We start from the raw sequence: 18,648 nt of genomic DNA on the forward strand, positions 1-18,648 counted from the left end.
GCTGGGAGCGTGGCGTGGGGTCTGTGCCCGCACTGCACCCCGCGCTGCCCGCCCTGACCGCCGCCCCCAGGACCACCCTTCAGCGGTGCCCGGGGGGTGACCCCCCTCCTGCGACCTCGCAGGACCGTCCACTCAGGGCCAGGGGCGTCTCTATATCCTCCTGTCCCGCCACCCACCCCGGACGGCCCCGGCTGCTTAGCAGGATGCCGAGGTGGCTGCGGTGAGAAATATCTGTCCTGACCACCCCACACCCCACAGTGTGTCCCATGAGAGCTGGGGCACCCCCAGCCCCACCCTACTCGCTTCCCCCAGCCTCCCACACCTCACAAAGACACCAGACTGCAGGGTGGTTGCACACTTGCCATGTTCACAGTAGACATTACAGACAGCAGGGACATCCTCGGGGCTGTGGGTTCATCCTCGGGGCCCTGGTGACCCACGGGATTCCCGACCCCCTGGCCCAGAGCATCCCCACACCCTACACCAGTGTCCAGTGCAGTCCCAGTGTGGCTGTGCCTGCTCCCACCATGCTGACATGGGGCTGATGTGGGGTCCTGCAGGGACCAGCTTGGTGTGAAGCACCCTGGGCAAGACTGTGCTGGGTGACACCTTCTGACCTCTGCCCGTGTCGCTGCTGGGGTGCCCCAGCCCCACACCTCCCTGCACCAGCAAACTGGGAGAGACAGACAGATAGACTGACCAACTCCTCTGCCAGCTGCAGGAATTGGGGAGCAGGGGCAGGGAGTCCCAAGGTGCTGGAGCAGAGGAGAGGAGCAACCAGGCTGTTTGGTGAAGCCTCTGCCCCCCAGACCTGCTCTGCTCAGCAGTGGTGGCTCTGCAGGGGGAGCAGCCACCCATGGACACTGGTGGCCACGTCCCCCCCGAGGGGTCTGTGGGCAGCATTGGCTGCCTGTGCGGGACCACATTTGCCCAGGGCATCCTCTTGGCTATCAGGGTGACTTGTGGTTACAGGACTCCCCTCAGTGACCAGCCTGAGGAGGTCCCCCTGGGTGCAGGAGGGCTGCTCTGGAGCAGAAAGAGGGGTCTGTGGGGCAGGGAGGAACAGTCCCTCACATTGGTGGGCTCTGACAACCCCAGCTCAGTGCTGGTGGTGCTTCTTCCTGTGCAGGAGCCCTGAACCTGCCCACCCTGTGCCCAACCTGGCTTGTCCTCCTAGCCCATTTCTGTCCCCGTGACCCTGCTTCCCCCTCTGCCCACCACAGGGCCCTGTGTCCCTCTTCCATCAAACAGGAACATCAGCCCAAAAACCCACCCTGATGCCAGCTGTGTGGAGGAAGGGTAGGCACATGGTTAGTGAAACAAAGTGGAGGTTGGACAGACATGGAGCTGGGTGAGAAGGGGACCCCCATCAGCCTGAGAGCCCAGTGACACCCCAGCTAAAGGAGCAGGCTTGGGTCAGTGCAGAGCTGGGATGCCCAGGGGCAGTGGCAGCATCAGGGGGTGCGCCCAGCCATCCAGGGGACCCCTCTCTGGCTCTGCCTTCCAGTGGAAGGCAGGAGAGCTGCTGTGATGGTGACACCAGCCAGTGACAGTGACTGGGCAGACCCTCATCGTGGGGTTAGTGAGCATATGGCAAAGCCAAGAGAGAGCAGCCAGAGCTGGATGCTGTCCAGATCTGTAACCCCCTAACAGAGCTGCCCTGACCCTTGGTGGGGGCAGCCCCACACTGCTGTGTCTCCACAGCAGCTGTGGTCTGGGGTGTCCTCATGAGCCAGCCCGTCCCTACCAGCAGCACGGGGCCACCATCCTCTGCTGGCACACAGGGCTTGGCTTTGCCCCGCTGGTCATGGCAGTCCTGGACACTGCTGGTGCCTGGCCCTGGGTCAATAGCCCATGTCCAAACCTACGCTGATGGGCCAGGTCCTGGAGCCTTCACCTTGGCAGGACCCCTGAGAGGCCGGAAAGGTTCCTCTGGCTGACAGACAGACAGAAAGCAAAGCCCAGGCTGTGCCCCCATCACAGCCTGATGGCAGAGCCCCCTCTGACACCCACTGCCCCGTCCTGCCCTTGGCTCGTTACCAACCTAGCGGTCACACACAGGTATGGTTAGTCACGGCCACGCTGCTGGCAACAGCTTCCACATGCACCAGGCACAAGATAAACTGTGGAAAGACAAAGGGAGTGAAAAGAGGAGCCCGGGAGTGCCCGTGAGCCAATTCAGGGAGCAACACAAGACCATTCCCCATGACGGGTGACATGGGGCCCCAGGAGAGCCCCAAACTCAGGCTCTGGTGGGGCTCATGGGCAATAGCATCACTCTGTGGCTGAATCTCTCTGGGTTTGCTGGATCTTTACAGCCATTACTGGTCATTATTAATGGTTTTGTATTGTCCTATTGCCTCTCAGCCTCTTTTCCTCATTGTGCCACATGAAATTTCTTGGAAAACAGAAGTCAAATAGGGAAATTTTCAAAACCCTCTGGTATAAGCATCTTCCTTCCCATCACACCGAATGGGAGCCAGGGATGCTCAGCAGCACTGAAAATTGGGGTGCTGCAGATTGGTAACTAGAAGTCCAGGAGGAGCCACCGTCACTTGTCATGGCAAATAGCATCTGAGAGGCAAAATGCAAAGAGAGTTGGTTAGTAGCAAGAGAGAAACAGGTCAGGAAGGATTAGTACAGTGCTAACAGAAGTACAGGTTAGTAACAGAAGCAGGGCACCGGTCTGCCTTAGGACACACACACTGGAAGAGAAATGAAGAGAAAAGCAGCAATGGTTAGTTTGTTTAATTCAGTTCAGGAATGTGTTAGTAACACAGATCTACTGGCTTAAAAAGGAACTGAAAAGCTTCTGCTGATAAAACCGTTTTAGGCTCCTAGTCAGCAACAGGCTCACGGGCAGAGTCGGGCAGGGCGTGCGAGGAGAAACCCTATCCTCGTGCTGGCAAGGGCTGCCCAGGGCAGGGACTGCTGGTTCCCTCTCCTGTCTGGGGCAAGGACTGCTGGTCCTCTCTCCTGCCCAGGACAGGGGCTGCTTGCATGGACAGGGGCCACCAGTCCTCCCTCCTGCTCACAGCTGGGGCTAGGGCTGCCTGTGTGGGCAGGGCCTGACAGACACTGCTCCTGCCCAATACTGGGCAGAGGCTGCCAGTCCCCTCTCCTGCTCAGAGCTGGGGCTGCCCCTGCCCGTCCCTGCCTGTACAGCCTGGCACTGACACCTGGCACTTCCAAACCTCCTTTCCCAGCTTTTCCGTTCCCCTTTAAAGGCAGCACTGCTGCCACAGTTAGTGGGCACGAGGCAGGGCTGGCTGTGGGTTAGTAGGGCATGCACTGGGGCCAGTTAGTGGGTTAGTCCGTGTGCCAGTGCTGTGCCAGCCCCCGGTGAGGGCACGGGGTCCCAGCAGGTTAGTAGGTTAATGTCGGAGCGCAGCAGCAGCATGCAGGCCCAGTGAACAGCAGGGCTCTGGCTCACAAGAGCAGGAGGCATTTTGGGGCGTTGCTACCACATTGAGATTTGGGAAGGTGTTATTGGAGGGTTTTAACCTGCATAATGTAACCTGTTTCTGAGTTAAATGCTTTGCAAGGATCTGCCCCTCTCATCCAGGCCAGTGAGGTATCAAATGCCCGATCAGTGTGTCCCCACACTGAGTGTGCTTCCCACTCCTGGTACTAGTGAGGATGAGAGACTGGATACATGGAGGAGACAGTCCCAGCAGTGCCAGGCAGTGACTCAGGTCAGGGCACTAAAGGAGCTGGAAGAAGCAGAGAGGGAAGGGGTGAAAGCATCACTGACCATGCCTGGGGCAAGGCTATGGGCAGCTCTGCAAGAGCAGGGCTTCTGCAGAGACCATGAGAGCTGCTCTGGGTCTCCACTGAGCTCCCACTGCCTGTGAAGGGAGGAAAGAGATTCAGTAGGGAAAACCATGTCATGGAGCAGAGGAAAAGTGGCCCATAGCTTACCCCTTTCCTGTCAGAAGCTGCCTCTCCGTGGGGCTAAGCAGTGCTCTGAGAGGTGGCAGGAGCACTGTGCCCTGAGAAACAGGGCTGGGGTGGGGTACTGTCTGCCCTGTGTCCCTCTGGGTCACCTCCTCCTGCAGCACTAACTCCTCCCGGTCCCCAGGAGGATGCTTTTCCAGTTTGGACTTTAAAGCTGTAACACCTGCCACAAGCTGTGTCTGCCCTCAGCCCCCAGCCCACCTCATTCCATCTCTCTCTCCTGTGCATGGACATGGGCTGGGTGACTGCTCAGTATGGTCATGGCCCAACGGCTTATGGGGCCACTGCCACTCCTATAGAGGTCATGGGAGGAGGATTCACTGCCCATGTCCCTCCACACACTGCAGGCTGCTCCACAAACGAGATGTTTTCCCCAAGGGCAGTGGAGGCAGGGTCCTTCTGGGACATGGCACTAATATTGCAAGACAGTTCCAGAGCAGGAAGCACCAGGATTTCATCAACAGCCAGAGGGATAGGCAGGATCAGTGGGGACAACCAGAGTCCCTTTGTGCTCTGGCCATTGTGTCTCATTGAGGAGCTGGCACAGCTCCATCCCTGTCTCCTTCCGCTTCTCCCTCTCCCTACACTGCGTTCAGGGAAGGGGACAAGGTCTCATCCTGCCCATGGCTGGGGTGGAGCAGCGGGAGGGAAGGGGACCCCAGCACCTTGCAGAAAAACCGCGTGCACATGCAGACCCGTGTCCTCAGGTGTCCCCAGCGCATTGTCCTCGGCTGTGTCCCCCGCAGTGGCCGGGCTCGTGGCTCTGGCCCAAGGCACCGGGCACCAGGGTGCTCTGCTGGGGCTGGCCTGGCTCCGGCATCGTGTGCGATCGGTGACGGCGTCTCCCCGAGCCTGGCTCCCCTCCAGGCACGGCCGGTCTGGCCAGGCAGGAGCTGGGGCCGTGCCCCTGGGGTGGTGGCACTGGGGAGCAGAGATGCTGTGAGACCCTGGGCAGCGCGGCAACCACCCCCTCCCCACTGGTGAGCACAGCTATGGGACACATCCTCTCATGCAGGTGGCCCTGGAGATGGTGTGACCCCCCTCCCCGGACACCACTGGGGAGGAAGACTTCTGGCTGCCCAGAGCCCTCCCAGCTTGCAAGGGGTAGGAGAGCATGAGGCCGGTACAGCCTGTGTCCCCTCCCCGGGGGTCCTACCTGTGGTCACCAGCTACGCAAGTGCTGTGCAATGTCCCCCCATCCTGTGTAGCTCTGCGTCATGGTGGCCACGAGGGGACTGTGTGAACAGACTTCAGGTCAGTCATTAGCAGCTGCAAAAGAAACAACCAACGCAGCAAGGGAGAGCAACACGGCACCATCCTCAGGCAGAGCCAAGCCAAGCTGGCAGGAGCCTGGCAGTTTGTCCCTTTCCCCTCGCAGAGCGGGGAGCTAGACTCACCACCAGGCACAGGGGGGCACCAGGAACCACCACATCAGAAACGGTGGCAATGCCCCAAACTGTCCCTGCCTGCTGCGGGAACCCCTGCACTGGGGGCAGGGACTGACTGCCACTGCCACTGCTGCCTCTGCCAGCTCTGCTCCTGTCTTGTGGTTAAGCTGGGTCACTGGGACCCTGTGGTTTCTCAGGCACCAGTTGTACTGGGGTGGCCAGCAGTCACAGCTGTGCTGTGGTGGGCACTACTCCACCCCCACAGAGATATTGGGACATGTGGCTGGTGACAGAAGCCAGCCCATGTCTGCAGCCAGCCACACTGCCTGCCCTGTTTGTGCTTCTGCCCTGCTCCTCTTCCCCTGCTCCTGCTCCTGCTCCTGCTCCTGCTCCTGCTCCTGCCCTGCCTGCCTGGAAAAGCCAGGACTGCAGCAGGTCCTGGGGGAGGTGGGCCGTGATGACTCTGCAGTTCAGCTGCGGATCTGCTCCTGCTTCCCGCGGTTTATTGTCACCACACGCCGCAGGCACTGCTGGCAGGACAGTCCCTCCCATGGGGACACCATGTCCAGGCGGCATTTGCAACCCAGCTGCAGGAATGAGCTCAGGAGATGCCATCGAGCATCTGGCAAATGGATCCCCTGCCTGGATCTGAACAGGAGGTGGGATCTGAGCGGGAGGCGCCTGTGGTGGGGCAGGCGGGACATGATGGCTGTGGGATGGCCTCTCTCACCCGGGAATGAAACACATCCCAGGAGACAGGGAGGGAAAACAATTTTGTGCAGGCACGGCTCAGCTAAACACTCATCTGGGGCACAGTGAGCAGTGATTGTCAGCCATGAGCTGGAGCTTCCTCTGCCACACAGAGTGGGTGGCACATACGGTGCCAGTGAGCACTTGGGTTAAACAGGGGCTAACCCCCCCACTATGGAGTGAGGAGGGAGGGACTGGAGCACAGGCTCCACGGCAGGCAGAGGCAGGGAGATAAGGCCACAGCAGGCACAGCATTGCCATGAACTGCCTGTGTCCAGAGATGATCTCTGGGATGTGGCATCTGGGCACCCCAGTCCCCCAGCTCCCAGAAGGGTGGCCAAATACCTTTGCCCTGGGCCCTGTCAGCACTGCCCGATCCTTGCTGCCATCCAGTAGAGCCCAGGCTCTGGCACATCCCAGGCTCCTGTGCTGCTGCAGCAGTGCCAGGCACTACCACCTTTGTCTGCAGCTCTGGGGCTGAGCAGCCTGGGAGAAAGGAGGGTTGAGGGTGTGAAAGGCTCCCTGCAAACCCAGAACGCCATAAAAACTGATTATTTCTGGGCTCCTCCTGAGTCCCCGGGCAGGACCTACTCTCAGACACAAAAGGCTGCGAGACAATGAGGGAGAGAAAATGGCTCCGCAAGAGGAGCATCTGGCAGGTTAACTCTGAAGGAGGGGCTGTGCTATGTCCCAGGAGTGTTGGCCCCAGCCTTGGCCCTTATCCCCACCCAGGATCACCAGCTTTAGGAGAAAATGGGGATTACAAGACAAAGCAGTAAGCTAGCACTTTGGCTACAATTGCTCCCAGGGGCATTGAAAATCAGGAAAGAATCCATTTACCTGGTGGGAGCCCTATTCTTGGTGAGGATTCTGAAAAAAAAAAAAAAACACAAACAAAAACAACAAACAAACAAACAAAAAACACACAAAAAAGCAAAACAAGACACACACCACAAACAAAACCAAAACCAAAACCAAACAAACAAACAAAAGTGGTGTAGCAGTTAATTCTGATTTGGGCCGGGGGCTGCAGGCTGTGTCCGGGGTGGGCCAGGCTGCCCGGTGCCACCTCCAGACCGGGATCACCCGGGATCGCCCGCCAGGCCGGGATGAGGCCGGGAACACGCTGCGGAATGCGCGGCTGCCCCTGCCCTAACAAAGGGGAGGGGGTCTGGGCTGCCCCGCCTGGCACCCCCGGGAAGGGGGGCTCCTGCCGGGGCGCGAGGCTCTCGTGGGATTATATATAACCAGGGAATAACATATGGGAGGGATGGGGTGTATTTTTTGGAGACGGTGCAGCGGTAGCAGCCCCGCCTGCCGGCTCCGCACCCCCCGAAGCGATGCCCACAGGACCCCCCGAGTCCCGGGGCAGCATCGACCCCCGTTCCCGCTCCGCGATAGAGGCGGCCCGCCGGCTCCCCCCGGCCCCAGACCCCACCGGTGCCCCACCTCCATCCGGAGGGAGCGGGGCGATGTCCGCGGAGCGTTACCTGCTCTCGGGGGCCGGACTGGGGCTGAGGGGCGCCGGTTCCGCTCGCTTCTGCCCGCCGCGCCGCTCCTTTGTGCTGGAGCTTTCCCAGAGCATCCCTGAGGAAGAGGCGGCCACGCAAACTCCTCCTCCCGCAGCCCCCGGCCCCCCCGGCCCTACCTACGGCGTAGGAGGATGCTGCAACTCGCATTAAATTTTAATGCTGGAAATGCGGCCGAGTCACCTTCCCCCCTCACCGCTCCCGCACCGCTCTCCGCTCCACACCGCTCCGGCATTGCTTCCAGCACTGCTCCCGCATCGCTCCCCGCACCCTTCCCGCACTTCTCTGCACTCATTCCGCACCTCCCCTGCACCGATCCCACCTCAGGAGACCCCGGGAACCCGTTTGACACGACAGCCGATAGAAAGGCCACTGTCATCCCTCCCTGCCAGGACACGGTCCCCCCTGGTGTCACGGGCTCCCCACAGCCCTTTTGGGGTGGTGTGGGCATCCCACAGACCTGGGGTGGCCCAAGGGACACGGGAGAAGGGTTGCTGGTCAGGGGCTGCTGCGGGCACATCCCTGGGGACGTGGTGGGCAGGATGTGGCTGGTCTCAGTAGGGGGAATGGCAAAGAGACCCAGACCAGCCTGGTGACACAGTCTTGCCCGAGGACAGCGCTCCCATCCAGAGGACAGCCCCACTCTCGGTCAGAGGGATGTGACAGCCCCTCCTCAGCGCTGTGCAGCTGCTGGGCTCCTGCATTGTTCTCCAAGTCCCCACCGGGTCCCTGGGGACCCCCGGTCCCGCCGCCAGCTGTCCACCGTGTCTGACTGTGTGCTGAACCCCCCACCCTCCTGGGGCTCTGGAGCTAGGCAGGGTCGGGGGGAAGGGGGGGGGGCCCAGGACAGGGATCCCCCCCATATGTGGCCATGGAGAGGCCAGGAAGTTCCATTCCTTGGGTCTCGCTGGCTGCCAGCCCTGAACGGTTTTGCCCTGGGGTGCAGGAGGGTTTCACTCAGCCCATCCCAAAACTTTTTGTTTCTTCTTCTATTTTGCCTTTTTTATTGTGATTCCAGTGGATAGAATCCCTCTCTGGGCAGCATTCCTCATTCCCTCCACTGGTGGCCCTGCTACTGCAAATGTCATGAATGGGACATTTTCATCACATCAAACCTTTTCTCCATAGCTCTTCTGAAATGAGGAATTTTTCCAGACCAGCCTTTTCCTGCCACATTTCCAGCTTTGGCTGCACACTGGGTAAAGGATGGGTGCTTGGGTGGGCGCAGGGGTGTACATGAATGTGGGGATAGGTGCACAGAGTGCACCTGCACCTTGCTGGGTCCTGCAGCTCCTTCCAGACCCTGGCAGGTGCTGGTGGAGCAGATGGGGTCTATGGGTTAGTGGGATGTGGGGGTTCTGCAGAGCCCCTGAGCCTGCAGCCGGGTTGGTGCAGGGCTTTGCCTGCCTGTGACAGGGACATATCCTGGTTGTATGGGCAGAAAAGATACCCCTCACCCCGTCTCTGCCCCTGCAGAGCCCCTCCTCTGCCCCCACACATGACATCACTCCCGACCACACACCCTCATGGTCCTCCCTCCCCAACTGCCAGCGCCGCCTTGGACAACTGAGCCTTTATTGAGCTTTGCCCCCACTGGACCACGGGACAGGCGGTGCCCAGGGCGTGTGGCCGGTGGTGCGGGGGCTCCGGCAGCACGGTCACTGCTGGACCCTGCGGATGGACTGGACCTGGCCCGTCTGCGCGTGGGAGCCCCACTCCCGCACGTGCTTGTACTCGCCCGCGGGGCTGTCGCTCTCCAGGAGGTACTGGAAGCCTCGGTACCCCGGGTACTGCGAGCAGACCCACCTGCGACAGAGCAGAGAGCGGCGGTGGCTCAGGGCTGGCAGCACCGTGGAGCTCCCGCGCTGCGGGTGCCGGCAGTGCCAGAGCATCCTCGGCCCCGCCGCGTAGCCTCGGTGCTGGGTCCTGGCAGGGTGCGAGCCCCCGGTACTCACGCTCCGGAGCGGACAAGGAAGGAGCCCACGGTGCTGCTGCCCCAGCCCAGGGCGGGCAGCGAGGGGCAGTCGTCGCTCATCTCTGCCCGCTTGCCCTGGAAGTTCTCCTGCTCGAAGAGCATCAGCCGGCTGCGCCCGTGGTCCTGCGTCCAAGAGGAGCACGGGGTTGGCACGGCCGCCCTGCCCGGCTCACCTGGCCTACCCCGTGGGAGAACCGGGGCGGGGACACTCACGGCGCAGGCGATGGGGCGGAAGGAACACATCCTCTCCACGTGGTAGGCGTTGCTGCCGCTCCACGCCTCCCAGCACGGGTAATCGCCGCGCTCCAGCACAAACTGCTGCCCCTGGAAGCCGCAGTGCTCGAAGCCTGCCCACCTACAGGGGTGGGAAGGGGTTGAGACCCTCGGGGTGACCACCGCCCCACTCACACCCAGGGCTGTGCCTGCTGCACACAACGGGTGTCCGGCGGAGGCGGCCCCATGGCTCAGGTGGCAAAAGGCACTGGAGGCCTCCATCGCCTGACCCCTCTCCATCCACAGCACTATGGGGTGGCAGTACCCCAAGACCCCCACTCACGCCCCACTCTCGATCCTGCAGGAGCGGACGGTGCTGAAGCCATGCTCTGGGATGCTGTAGCAGTCGGTGGTGAACTCCAGCTTCTTGCCCTGGAAAAAAGGCTCATCCCACACCACAATCTGGGGGGGGATGGAGGAGGGAGTCAGGAGGCTCCGGGGCTGCAGCCCCATGCCCAGGTGTTCAAAGGGTGCAGTGCTGGTCCTGCCCAGGCTCCCGTACCTTCCAGAGACCAGAGGATCTCTTGCAGCGGTGGGTCATGGTGGTTCTGCCAGGGCACAGGGGAACAGGACTGTTAAAGATGCCCTCTGCCCAGATGAAATGCCCTCAGGAGCCCACGCACATCCCTTCACCAGCAGCGTGAGGGGCAACAAGGGGGCTGCTCCCTGCTGGAGCAGAAGAGCATGGAGCTGGGGCTCTCCCTGCCCACCCAGGGCTGCTGCTGCCCGGGCTGTGCAGAGCAGTGGGCACCTGGCCCTGGCAGCCATCCTAGCACTGCCTGCCCATGCCCAGAGAGACTCCTCCTCCCACTGGCAGATCCCTGAGCCAAAGCACCCGTGCATGCAGCCAGTGCAGGCAGCGTAGTGCTGAGCTGGGAGTGCTGCGGAGGTGGCCATGTGCCCACACTGAGTATCAGCACCCTGCCACTGCCATGGCCAGCGATGACCCCTGATTACCCAATCTCCCAACCCCCGAGTCCCCCAATCCCCTGGCACTGCTTCATGTGCCAAGGTGAGGTCTAACCCCAGATCTTGGACGCTCCTCCACATGTTCCCGCAACTGTTTGCTCCCAGGCCCCAGCCATGGGGATGGGGCAGATGCCCTAGGCTCTGGCGCTTACCTGGGGTGAGGCACTCGTGCCCAGGGAGGTGACACGTCCTGCAGCCTCCGGCTGGGTTTTTATAGCCTCCAGATAGAGACAGAGCCCAGGGGAGCATTACTGAAACCCCTAACTCAGCACATGGCGGGGAGGAGGGACCGGGCAGAACAAAGGCAACGTGTCAGAGACGCTGATGAGCCGGGACATTGAGCGGGCCCACCAGGGCTCTGACCCCCGGCCCCACAGCTCCAGAGACAGGGCATTGCCCCCAGGGTCTGCCAACATTTCTGCTGCATGCTCTCCCCAGCGAGGGGCTGAGCTGGGGTTGTGTCCCCACTCTGGCAGTGCTCCTCCTGCCTGTGGGCAGCACTGCCTGTACTGGGGGCACGGGGATGTTTCCTCACCCATTTCTGGGAAGTGGGAGGAAGGACACATCTGCCCTTGCTCTCCCTGGGAGGGCAGAGCAGCTCTCCCTGAAATCCAGGGTAGTTCATTGCAGGTTGGGCACACAGCAGCCAGGGACACTGTAACAAGCAGGGACCAAGGGTATGGGAAGTGAGGGATGGGTTTGCAAAAGCATGCGAGGGACTGGAGGTGTAGGTCATGATTTGAGGAGCACTGCAGCAGCCTCCTGCTTCTGTGCCCTGAAAAGAGTCTGCTGTGCCCACATTTTGGGAACACAAATACCTTTCAGATTTACTCACAGTGACCCCCACACCTCACAAATCATCCTGGGGTGGTGCCAGGAGTGTGCCAGGGCTCCGAGGGCTGGGCAGAGGCACCCACCCAGCCTGTGCCTCGGAGCAGGCAGCAGTCAATGGACGCTGTTAGGACAAATGAGAAAACTCATATTCCCAGAGAGTCCTATGTTTTGGGACAGCATTTGCCAGGAAACTTCCAGGGGGCTGAGCTGGAGCATCATTCGTGCAGCTGAAGCCCTGCCAGCCCCAGGCACTGGGGGGAAGGCAGAGCAGGCAAACACAGCACCCTGGGAACTCAATGCAACCAGCCACCCCTGGCTGCATCAGGGCTTCACAAGCTGTCCCAACACCTGCAACCCCAGCAAAAGCCTTTTGACACAGTTTGTCCCCAACCTCTCGCTGTGGCCTGAGCTAAACTCAGCTTGTGCTGGCCACTAGCACAGTGACCACCACGTGCTTGCTCTCCACGCTGTGTCCTGGCACTGAGCTGGGCTGTGCTGGGTGTACCCACAGTGCCACTCATCACTGGGCAGGGCTGCAGCAGCGGGAGCTCCGTGGGCAGTGGAACTCACCAGGGCAGAACAAACCTCTGTGGCCATGCCTGTGCCCTCTGCAGCCTTACTGTGCCAACTCTGGGCATCTGCTGCTTGGGCAGCCCTTTGCTGTTGGAGCTGCATATCCCACAGGCACCCCTGTGCCAGCGTGGGATGGAGCAGAGAGGGGTTTTCCAAAGCACCTGCAGCCAGCGGCAGGGATGGTCCATGGGGAGGGCAGAGATTTTGTGTCTGGGACGCTCAAGAACCACGGAGGACAGATCCCTGCTGTCAGCCCTGCCACAGCACCAGCTCTGGAAAACCATGGAGCTGCTGTGTGCTCGGAGTAACATGGAGCAGCCATCAGGAGCAGAGATCAGTCCCTCTGAAATGTTTTTCCAATGCCCAATTTCAAAGGTGCTGTGAGTTGGAAGAGGAAGCGGAGTCAGGAGCAGGGGGTGGGTGAGACCTGCTGATTAATGCCCAGGATGCACAGGGGAGGCAGCACAGGTAGAACATCTACCCTGGCTTCCAGAGGAAGGGAGGGCAGGTTAAATTAGAAATTTGGGCAAAAACCGTGGCGACAATTGAAATCATGAATCATAAACCACTGCCCTGTGTCAAGGTGAGAACCAGACTGGGGCAGTGCCCAGGGTAACAGGGCAGCAGCCCCCACAGCCAGCAACATCACGGGCACAGCAGGGCCGCTGAAAAACCTCGGGAAAAGAGGGGATCAATAATTTCTTTTTGTTAGGGATTTTGAGTAATAGCCCAGAGGGCACAACTGGATCCCACTGCTGATAGCTGACATATGAGGGGAACAAAAGATGAGGGCAAAACACGGGGCTCTGAGCTCTCTGACCGCACATCCTCGGGTGAGGTACTGCCCAGGAGCTGTGGTGCTGGATGCTGCGGGAAGCTGGGGGTGTTGCAAAGGAGTGTGCAGGTGTTTACAGGATGAACAGGATCACAGCAGGCAAACAGGGAGACAATCTGATCAGAGGCTCAGAGGGACTCAGAGGAAGGTCCCCCCAGGGTGCCATGGGGTGCAGGAGAAGTGGCACCTCAGGCTGAGATGCCACAGAGCCCAGTGCTGGCATGTCCCCATCCAGCCACCCTGCAACCCTTCTCCTGTGCCAGTCAGACAGAGCTGATGCCCCAAAACACTGTGTGGGGTTTGGCACCATAGATGTGGTGGTGGCAGATCTAGGGGTGGTAACATGGTGAGCACAGCATGGGGGAAATGGGCTAAAAAGCAAGAGAACAGCCCTGCCAGTGAGCAGTGACATTCCCAGCAGAGAACAAACACCATTTTCAGGCACTCAGATGGTTCAGAAAGTGTCAGCTTCAATTACACATCGTTGAGAAAAGAATCAGCTCCTGAAGCATTTCAGGACACTCAGGTCTCACTTTCTGGCACCTTCAGGGCAGTGCTGCAGGCGCTTATGGGCACAGAGTGATGTTCAGAGCAAGAGGTTCAGTGTTTGGAGGGGTGAAACCGGCACAGCGTGGCTGCAGGCTGGGCACTGTGGGGTTGCGGGCAGCGGTAGCACTGGAGCGGGGTGTCCGTGCGAGCCCGGTGCCAGGGGCGGTGGGCAGGGGAGGGCCGTGTGCCTGTGCCGGTGCCGGTGCCGACGCTGGCCTGGCCGTGCCAGGGCTATATATGCCCTGCCGGGGCGGCCGCACACGGGGTAGCGGGTGCCGCCGCTCGCTGCAAAGTGGCACGGTCAGGTCTTCTGTTGTGCCGCGGGCACAAAGGAAAGTGCTGGGTTCAGCGGCTGGGCACGGGGCCGGGGAGAGGCTTCCAGCTCGCCCAGCGCTTTGCAGGATGTGATGACTGGGCGGCCGCGCAGACACTGATGAGCTGGCAGTTCCTTTGTGCGCCCGCCCGGGGGTCTGCCCTTGCCAGGCTATAAAGTGGGGGCCTCGCGGCGCCCCGAAACACAAGCCCGCTCACTCCAACAAGAAGCAGCAGCTGCCCAGGTAAGAGGACAAAGTCCCCGGGCACCGGGCTGCAGCCGGACCCGAGGTGGGGAGAGGGAAATGCAGGGTCTAAGCCATGGCCACCGCTGTGGTTATCGTGTCTGGGAGCACCTCGGTGCTCAGCACCCCACTGCCCTCCTCTCCGTAGGGAGCTGCTGGTGACACTCACCTGCAGGGCCACAGCAGGGTGCCTGCTGCAGGGCCTCAGCAGACCAGGGCTGTCCCTCTTCCCACCCCTCACATGCTGCCCCCATGCTCCCTGGGCTCCCAGGCGCACCCCGTGAGAGATGGCCCCAGTGCCCGGCACAGTGTCAGGCCCCAGCCTGGCCAGAGAGAGTAGGGATTGCCTGGACACCAGAGCTGGGGGCTACCCTGGGCACCCCCACAGTGGTAGGACTTCTGCAGTGGTAGAGATCTCCTGACCACAGAAGGAGATTGTGGACACCAAGACCTCCTGCAATCCTCCTGGTGAAGGGGAATCCCCTGCCTATACCTGCTGGAGAACCTTCCAGTGGCTTCTCTCCTGGCCCTGGCTACCCACCCTATTGAGAGCCCCCATCCCAATGTGACCATTCCTGGGGCGGGTGGTGGGTGCCCATATCCATGCCTCCCTCTAACCTGCTGGTGCCCTGTCACAGACTTGAGCCCACCACCGCGATGTCTGAGACCACGAAACCCGCTGCTCCCGGACAGGCTGCAGAGGAGAAGGAGAAGGCAGTTCCTGCGCCAACTCCATCCCTCGATCCTGCTCCTGTCGCAAACAGCAAGGGCGAGGAGCCCTCCCCGGAAGCCTTCAGGGTAAGCCCTGCAGCTCCCCACATGCAGGACACGCTCCAGGGCTGCAGCCAGTGGCAGCATCTCTGGGGCAGGAGGAGATCATCCCAGAGGGAAGGACCCTCCCTCCCAGAGCAGGACGTGAGTGCAGGTGCCACCATCGCTCCCTGCTCTGTGCCTCTGGCACGGGCACAGGATTTGGGCAGCTGCTGCAGGAGGGACACTCTGGGAGTCCCTTGGTCGGGACAGCTCATCAATGACCATTGGGGACCACAGGCTTTGGAAATGCTCTTCCCTGGGTTGTGGCATCAGGACTGGCTGCTGCCAGCTGCTCCCTTTGGTCACCCTCCGCATGCAGGGATCCTGTGGTGCTCAGGGAAGGTGGAGGGGACACTGTGGGTGACAGGGCCAGCACTGAAATGCTGCAGCAATTCTAGGGCAGAATGCCACCGAGGCGCTGCTGCAGGGCTGGGGATGAGGGGTGAGTGATGCAAGGACTGTGGTGACAATGTGCATATGCCAGGTAGCGAAGGCCATGGCATGGATGCAGCTCCGGAAGAAGCAGCTCCTTCCCAGCAACCTGGGCACTGGCACAGGGAGATGTGGCTTTGCAGCATCAAAAATGGGAGCTGGATGAGGCCATCTTGGATCAGGGACAGCTGTCAGGAGGGACCTTCCCATGATCAGTCCTTGCTGGGACAGAGCTGCTCAAATACCGAGCCCAGCTTGGCTTGCCTGGGCACCAGAGCTGAAAAGCTGCAGGAAGGCTCGGAGAGACGAGGAGGACACTTGGGGCAGTGGGCTCGTGCATGCAGAGTCATGCAGGGACACACAGCACCACCCTACTCTCCCTGACCATGGCTGTCCCCATCTGACCCCTTCCTTGTACCCCCAGATCGTCGTCTTTGACCAGGAGAACTTCCAGGGCAGGCAGATGGAGTTCACCGCTGAGTGCCTGAACCTGAGCGACCGCGGCTTCGACCGGGTGCGCAGCGTCATTGTCATCTCTGGACCGTAAGTGACCCCAGCCAAAGAGGGACCTATGTCCCTGGGGATGTCCCAAGGGGGCAGGGACACAGCCCTGGGGGCAGCCCTGGGCACAGTGGGATGTGCAGGGTCATTTCCCTGCAGCAGGGGCAGAGCGATGGAGGGCCAGCAGAGGAGCAGGGTGGGGGTCCCAGATCTCCTTCAAGGGGGCAAGAGGGCCAGGGTGGGTGGGAAGGATGCCAGGGCCACCTACAAAGCAAAGGGCACCAGAGACAAAGCCAAATGACGAAGAAAGGTGTCCACCTGGACACCTGGAGCTGTCCATGGAATGCAAGGGACCTGCAGATCTTACAGAAGCCAAGGTGAAATGAGGTGGGAGCCTTGGACTGGGCTAGTGGTCTGGGCCATCATGGAGACAAGGCTGGAGTGGGCAAGGACAGGCAGGGATAGGCAGGCAGCCTCACATGCCTGCCTGCACCCAGGCAGCTGAGTAGCGACAACAGGGCTGGGCAGGTCTGAAAGCTGTGGGAACGGTTGACACAGGCATGGACATAAACGATCCCCAAAGCAGATAACTGAACAGACAGATGATCTCCATGTTGAAAGAGCATCCTTCTGTACTGTGCCTGGCTGGAAATGGTGTGCTGGGAAGGCAGGGGGGCTAGAAGGATTTTGGACAGGATGCACAGGACACAGCATGCCCTGACACCGGCCCTGAGGGATCAGGACAGTGACCTGTGGTCACCTTGAATGACACCATGTAGCACCAATGAAGTTTTTATTAGGAACCCAGAATATTCAACTCTTCCTGAAATGAAAGGGGGACAGAGAAGCCTGGAAGGAGCTCAGGTGTGCCATCTGAGAAGCTGCACTAGATATAAAGGGTTAAACTGGAGGAACAGAGAACTTAGGTATCATTGGGGCCCGTGGAGGCTTCTTGAGAGTCACTTGTGAGATTCTGTGCCTAAAAATGTGCTTAGGGAAAGACAAAAGCAAAATCAACCAAGCTGAGCCTTAGAAGTCAGTGTGAGGACATGCTGCTTGGGGTACCTCAATGTCTCCTGCCTGCGGAAAACACCTGTTGGCATTTGCCCTGTTTTGCAGGGAAATGGGAAGCAGCAAATATGGATCTGTTGTGGTGCTGGGGGCTTCTGAAGCCCCAGGCCCATGACATTCACAGCACTGCAGCACCTCGTGGTACTGCTGAAGAGGTGACATTGCAGCTGAGCAAGCCCTGTGCCCCAGCAGTGGGCCGGGTGCCAGCGCTGGCTGACGCTGGTGCAGTGAGGCGTGAGAGCGTGCCAGGATTAGACAGCCCGGGCAGCCCAGGCCTGGGGGTGCGGGAGGGAAAACAGAGTCCTGAGATGACTCTGTGGTGTGCAGCTGCCTGGGGGTCCCACTGCTCCCCAGCTGAGGAAGGGGTGCAGCTGCAGGTTTGGACACACACACCACTGAGCTTCCAGCCGGGAGCCCACACCTCTGCTTCACATCGGCACCGGCTCTGCACAGACCACAGTGCGTGGGCTGGGAGAAAGGTGGGAGCAGGGTGGTGGGGCTACTCCTGGCACCCACAGCCTTTTTGGGTGCTGGAGTCCCCTCCGGCATCCCACAGGCTGGTGGAGCTGGAGGGGAGCTGCAGGGTGGCATCTGACCTGCCGTTTGCCCACTCCTCTCCCCAGCTGGGTGGCCTACGAGCAGGCCAACATGCGTGGGGAGATGTTCATCCTGGAGAAGGGAGAGTACCCTCGCTGGGACACCTGGTCCAGCAGCTACCGGAGCGACTGCTTCATGTCCATGCGTCCCATCAAAATGGTGAGTCCTTGGGAGCAGGAAGCACCTGCTGGGGTCTGCCCAGGGCTGGACTGTGCCGCTTGGTGCCTTGCTGCAGCAGCTCCAGGGCTTCAGCCATGCGAGCTGGCACCTTCCCTCTGTCTTCCCCAGGAGGCTGAGGACCACAAAATCTCCCTCTACGAGTCTGCTGACTTCAAGGGCAACAAGATGGAAATCCAGGAGGATGATGTGCCCAGCCTCTGGGCTTATGGTTTCTGCGACCGTGTGGGCAGCGTGCAGGTGCCCAGTGGAACGTAAGCCAAGCTGCAGTGGCAGCTGCCTTGTACCAGGTTTCCTGTCCTCCCTTGTGCCCCGACCCACTGCCACTGCTCTGAGCACCCACATGGGGCTCTCAGGCAGCCAGAAAGCACCACGTGGCTGTATCTGGTGGTGTGGCCCACCACCCAGGGTTGTGCCCAGTGCAAGGAGGTGGGGGCCTCTGCTGGCTCCTTGAGCATGTGCTGGCTGCAGCACTGCTGCCTGTAACAGCCAAGCCCGCTTAGGTCACCTGTGTTTGTTTTCCCTGCAGCTGGGTCGGGTACCAGTACCCTGGCTACAGAGGATACCAGTACCTCTTTGAGACCGGAGACTTCCGACACTGGAACGAGTGGTCTGCCTTCCAGCCCCAGATCCAGTCCATCCGCCGCATCCGGGACATGCAGTGGGACCAGAAGGGCACCTTTGTCACCCCCGACGCGCCCTCTGACTGAGCGTGCCGCCTGCTAGCTACGAGTCCCGGGCCCCGTGGGGCACCCCCGCCTCCCCTCGTGCTCGCCTGCCCAGCACTTTCCTTGTACATTGCACATTCCCTGGATGTACTCTACCTTGTGAGGCAAATTAAAAAAAACAGAAGACTAGAGCTGCTCGG

General features: G+C 60.6%; 2 protein-coding genes and 1 long non-coding RNA gene across 4 annotated transcripts; 1 reads left to right on the plus strand and 2 right to left on the minus strand.

Annotated features, from left to right (window-relative positions):
- Positions 1-347: 347 nt before the first annotated feature.
- On the minus strand, positions 348-7,710 carry LOC126641385 (uncharacterized). Its single transcript, XR_007629246.1, has 3 exons — positions 7,586-7,710; positions 5,114-6,965; positions 348-4,878 (listed from the first exon to the last, which is right to left on the minus strand). It is a non-coding gene; the product is annotated as an uncharacterized LOC126641385 (long non-coding RNA).
- Positions 7,711-9,282: 1,572 nt separating this feature from the next.
- Positions 9,283-10,413, minus strand: CRYBA4 (crystallin beta A4). The gene is made up of 5 exons (XM_050317971.1): positions 10,375-10,413; positions 10,156-10,274; positions 9,813-9,954; positions 9,580-9,722; positions 9,283-9,430 (listed from the first exon to the last, which is right to left on the minus strand). The coding sequence occupies exons 1-5, from the start codon at positions 10,411-10,413 to the stop codon at positions 9,283-9,285; spliced, it is 591 nt and encodes a 196-aa protein (XP_050173928.1).
- Positions 10,414-14,110: 3,697 nt separating this feature from the next.
- CRYBB1 (crystallin beta B1) lies at positions 14,111-18,617 on the plus strand. 2 transcript variants are annotated; one of them, XM_050317968.1, is made up of 5 exons: positions 14,111-14,189; positions 14,828-14,987; positions 15,859-15,977; positions 17,630-18,034; positions 18,310-18,617. In XM_050317968.1, the coding sequence occupies exons 2-5, from the start codon at positions 14,847-14,849 to the stop codon at positions 18,488-18,490; spliced, it is 846 nt and encodes a 281-aa protein (XP_050173925.1). In that variant the 5' UTR covers positions 14,111-14,189; positions 14,828-14,846; the 3' UTR covers positions 18,491-18,617. The 2 variants fall into 2 exon arrangements, with proteins under 2 accessions (XP_050173925.1, XP_050173926.1); XM_050317969.1 differs by lacking the exon at positions 14,111-14,189 and having other exon boundaries at positions 14,827-14,987; positions 17,630-17,762; positions 17,892-18,034.
- The last annotated feature ends 31 nt before the right edge of the window (positions 18,618-18,648 follow it).

The sequence above is a fragment of the Myiozetetes cayanensis genome, unplaced genomic scaffold (assembly GCF_022539395.1).
Source record: "Myiozetetes cayanensis isolate MyiCay16 unplaced genomic scaffold, myiCay2020 scf21, whole genome shotgun sequence".
NCBI lineage: Eukaryota > Metazoa > Chordata > Aves > Passeriformes > Tyrannidae > Myiozetetes > Myiozetetes cayanensis.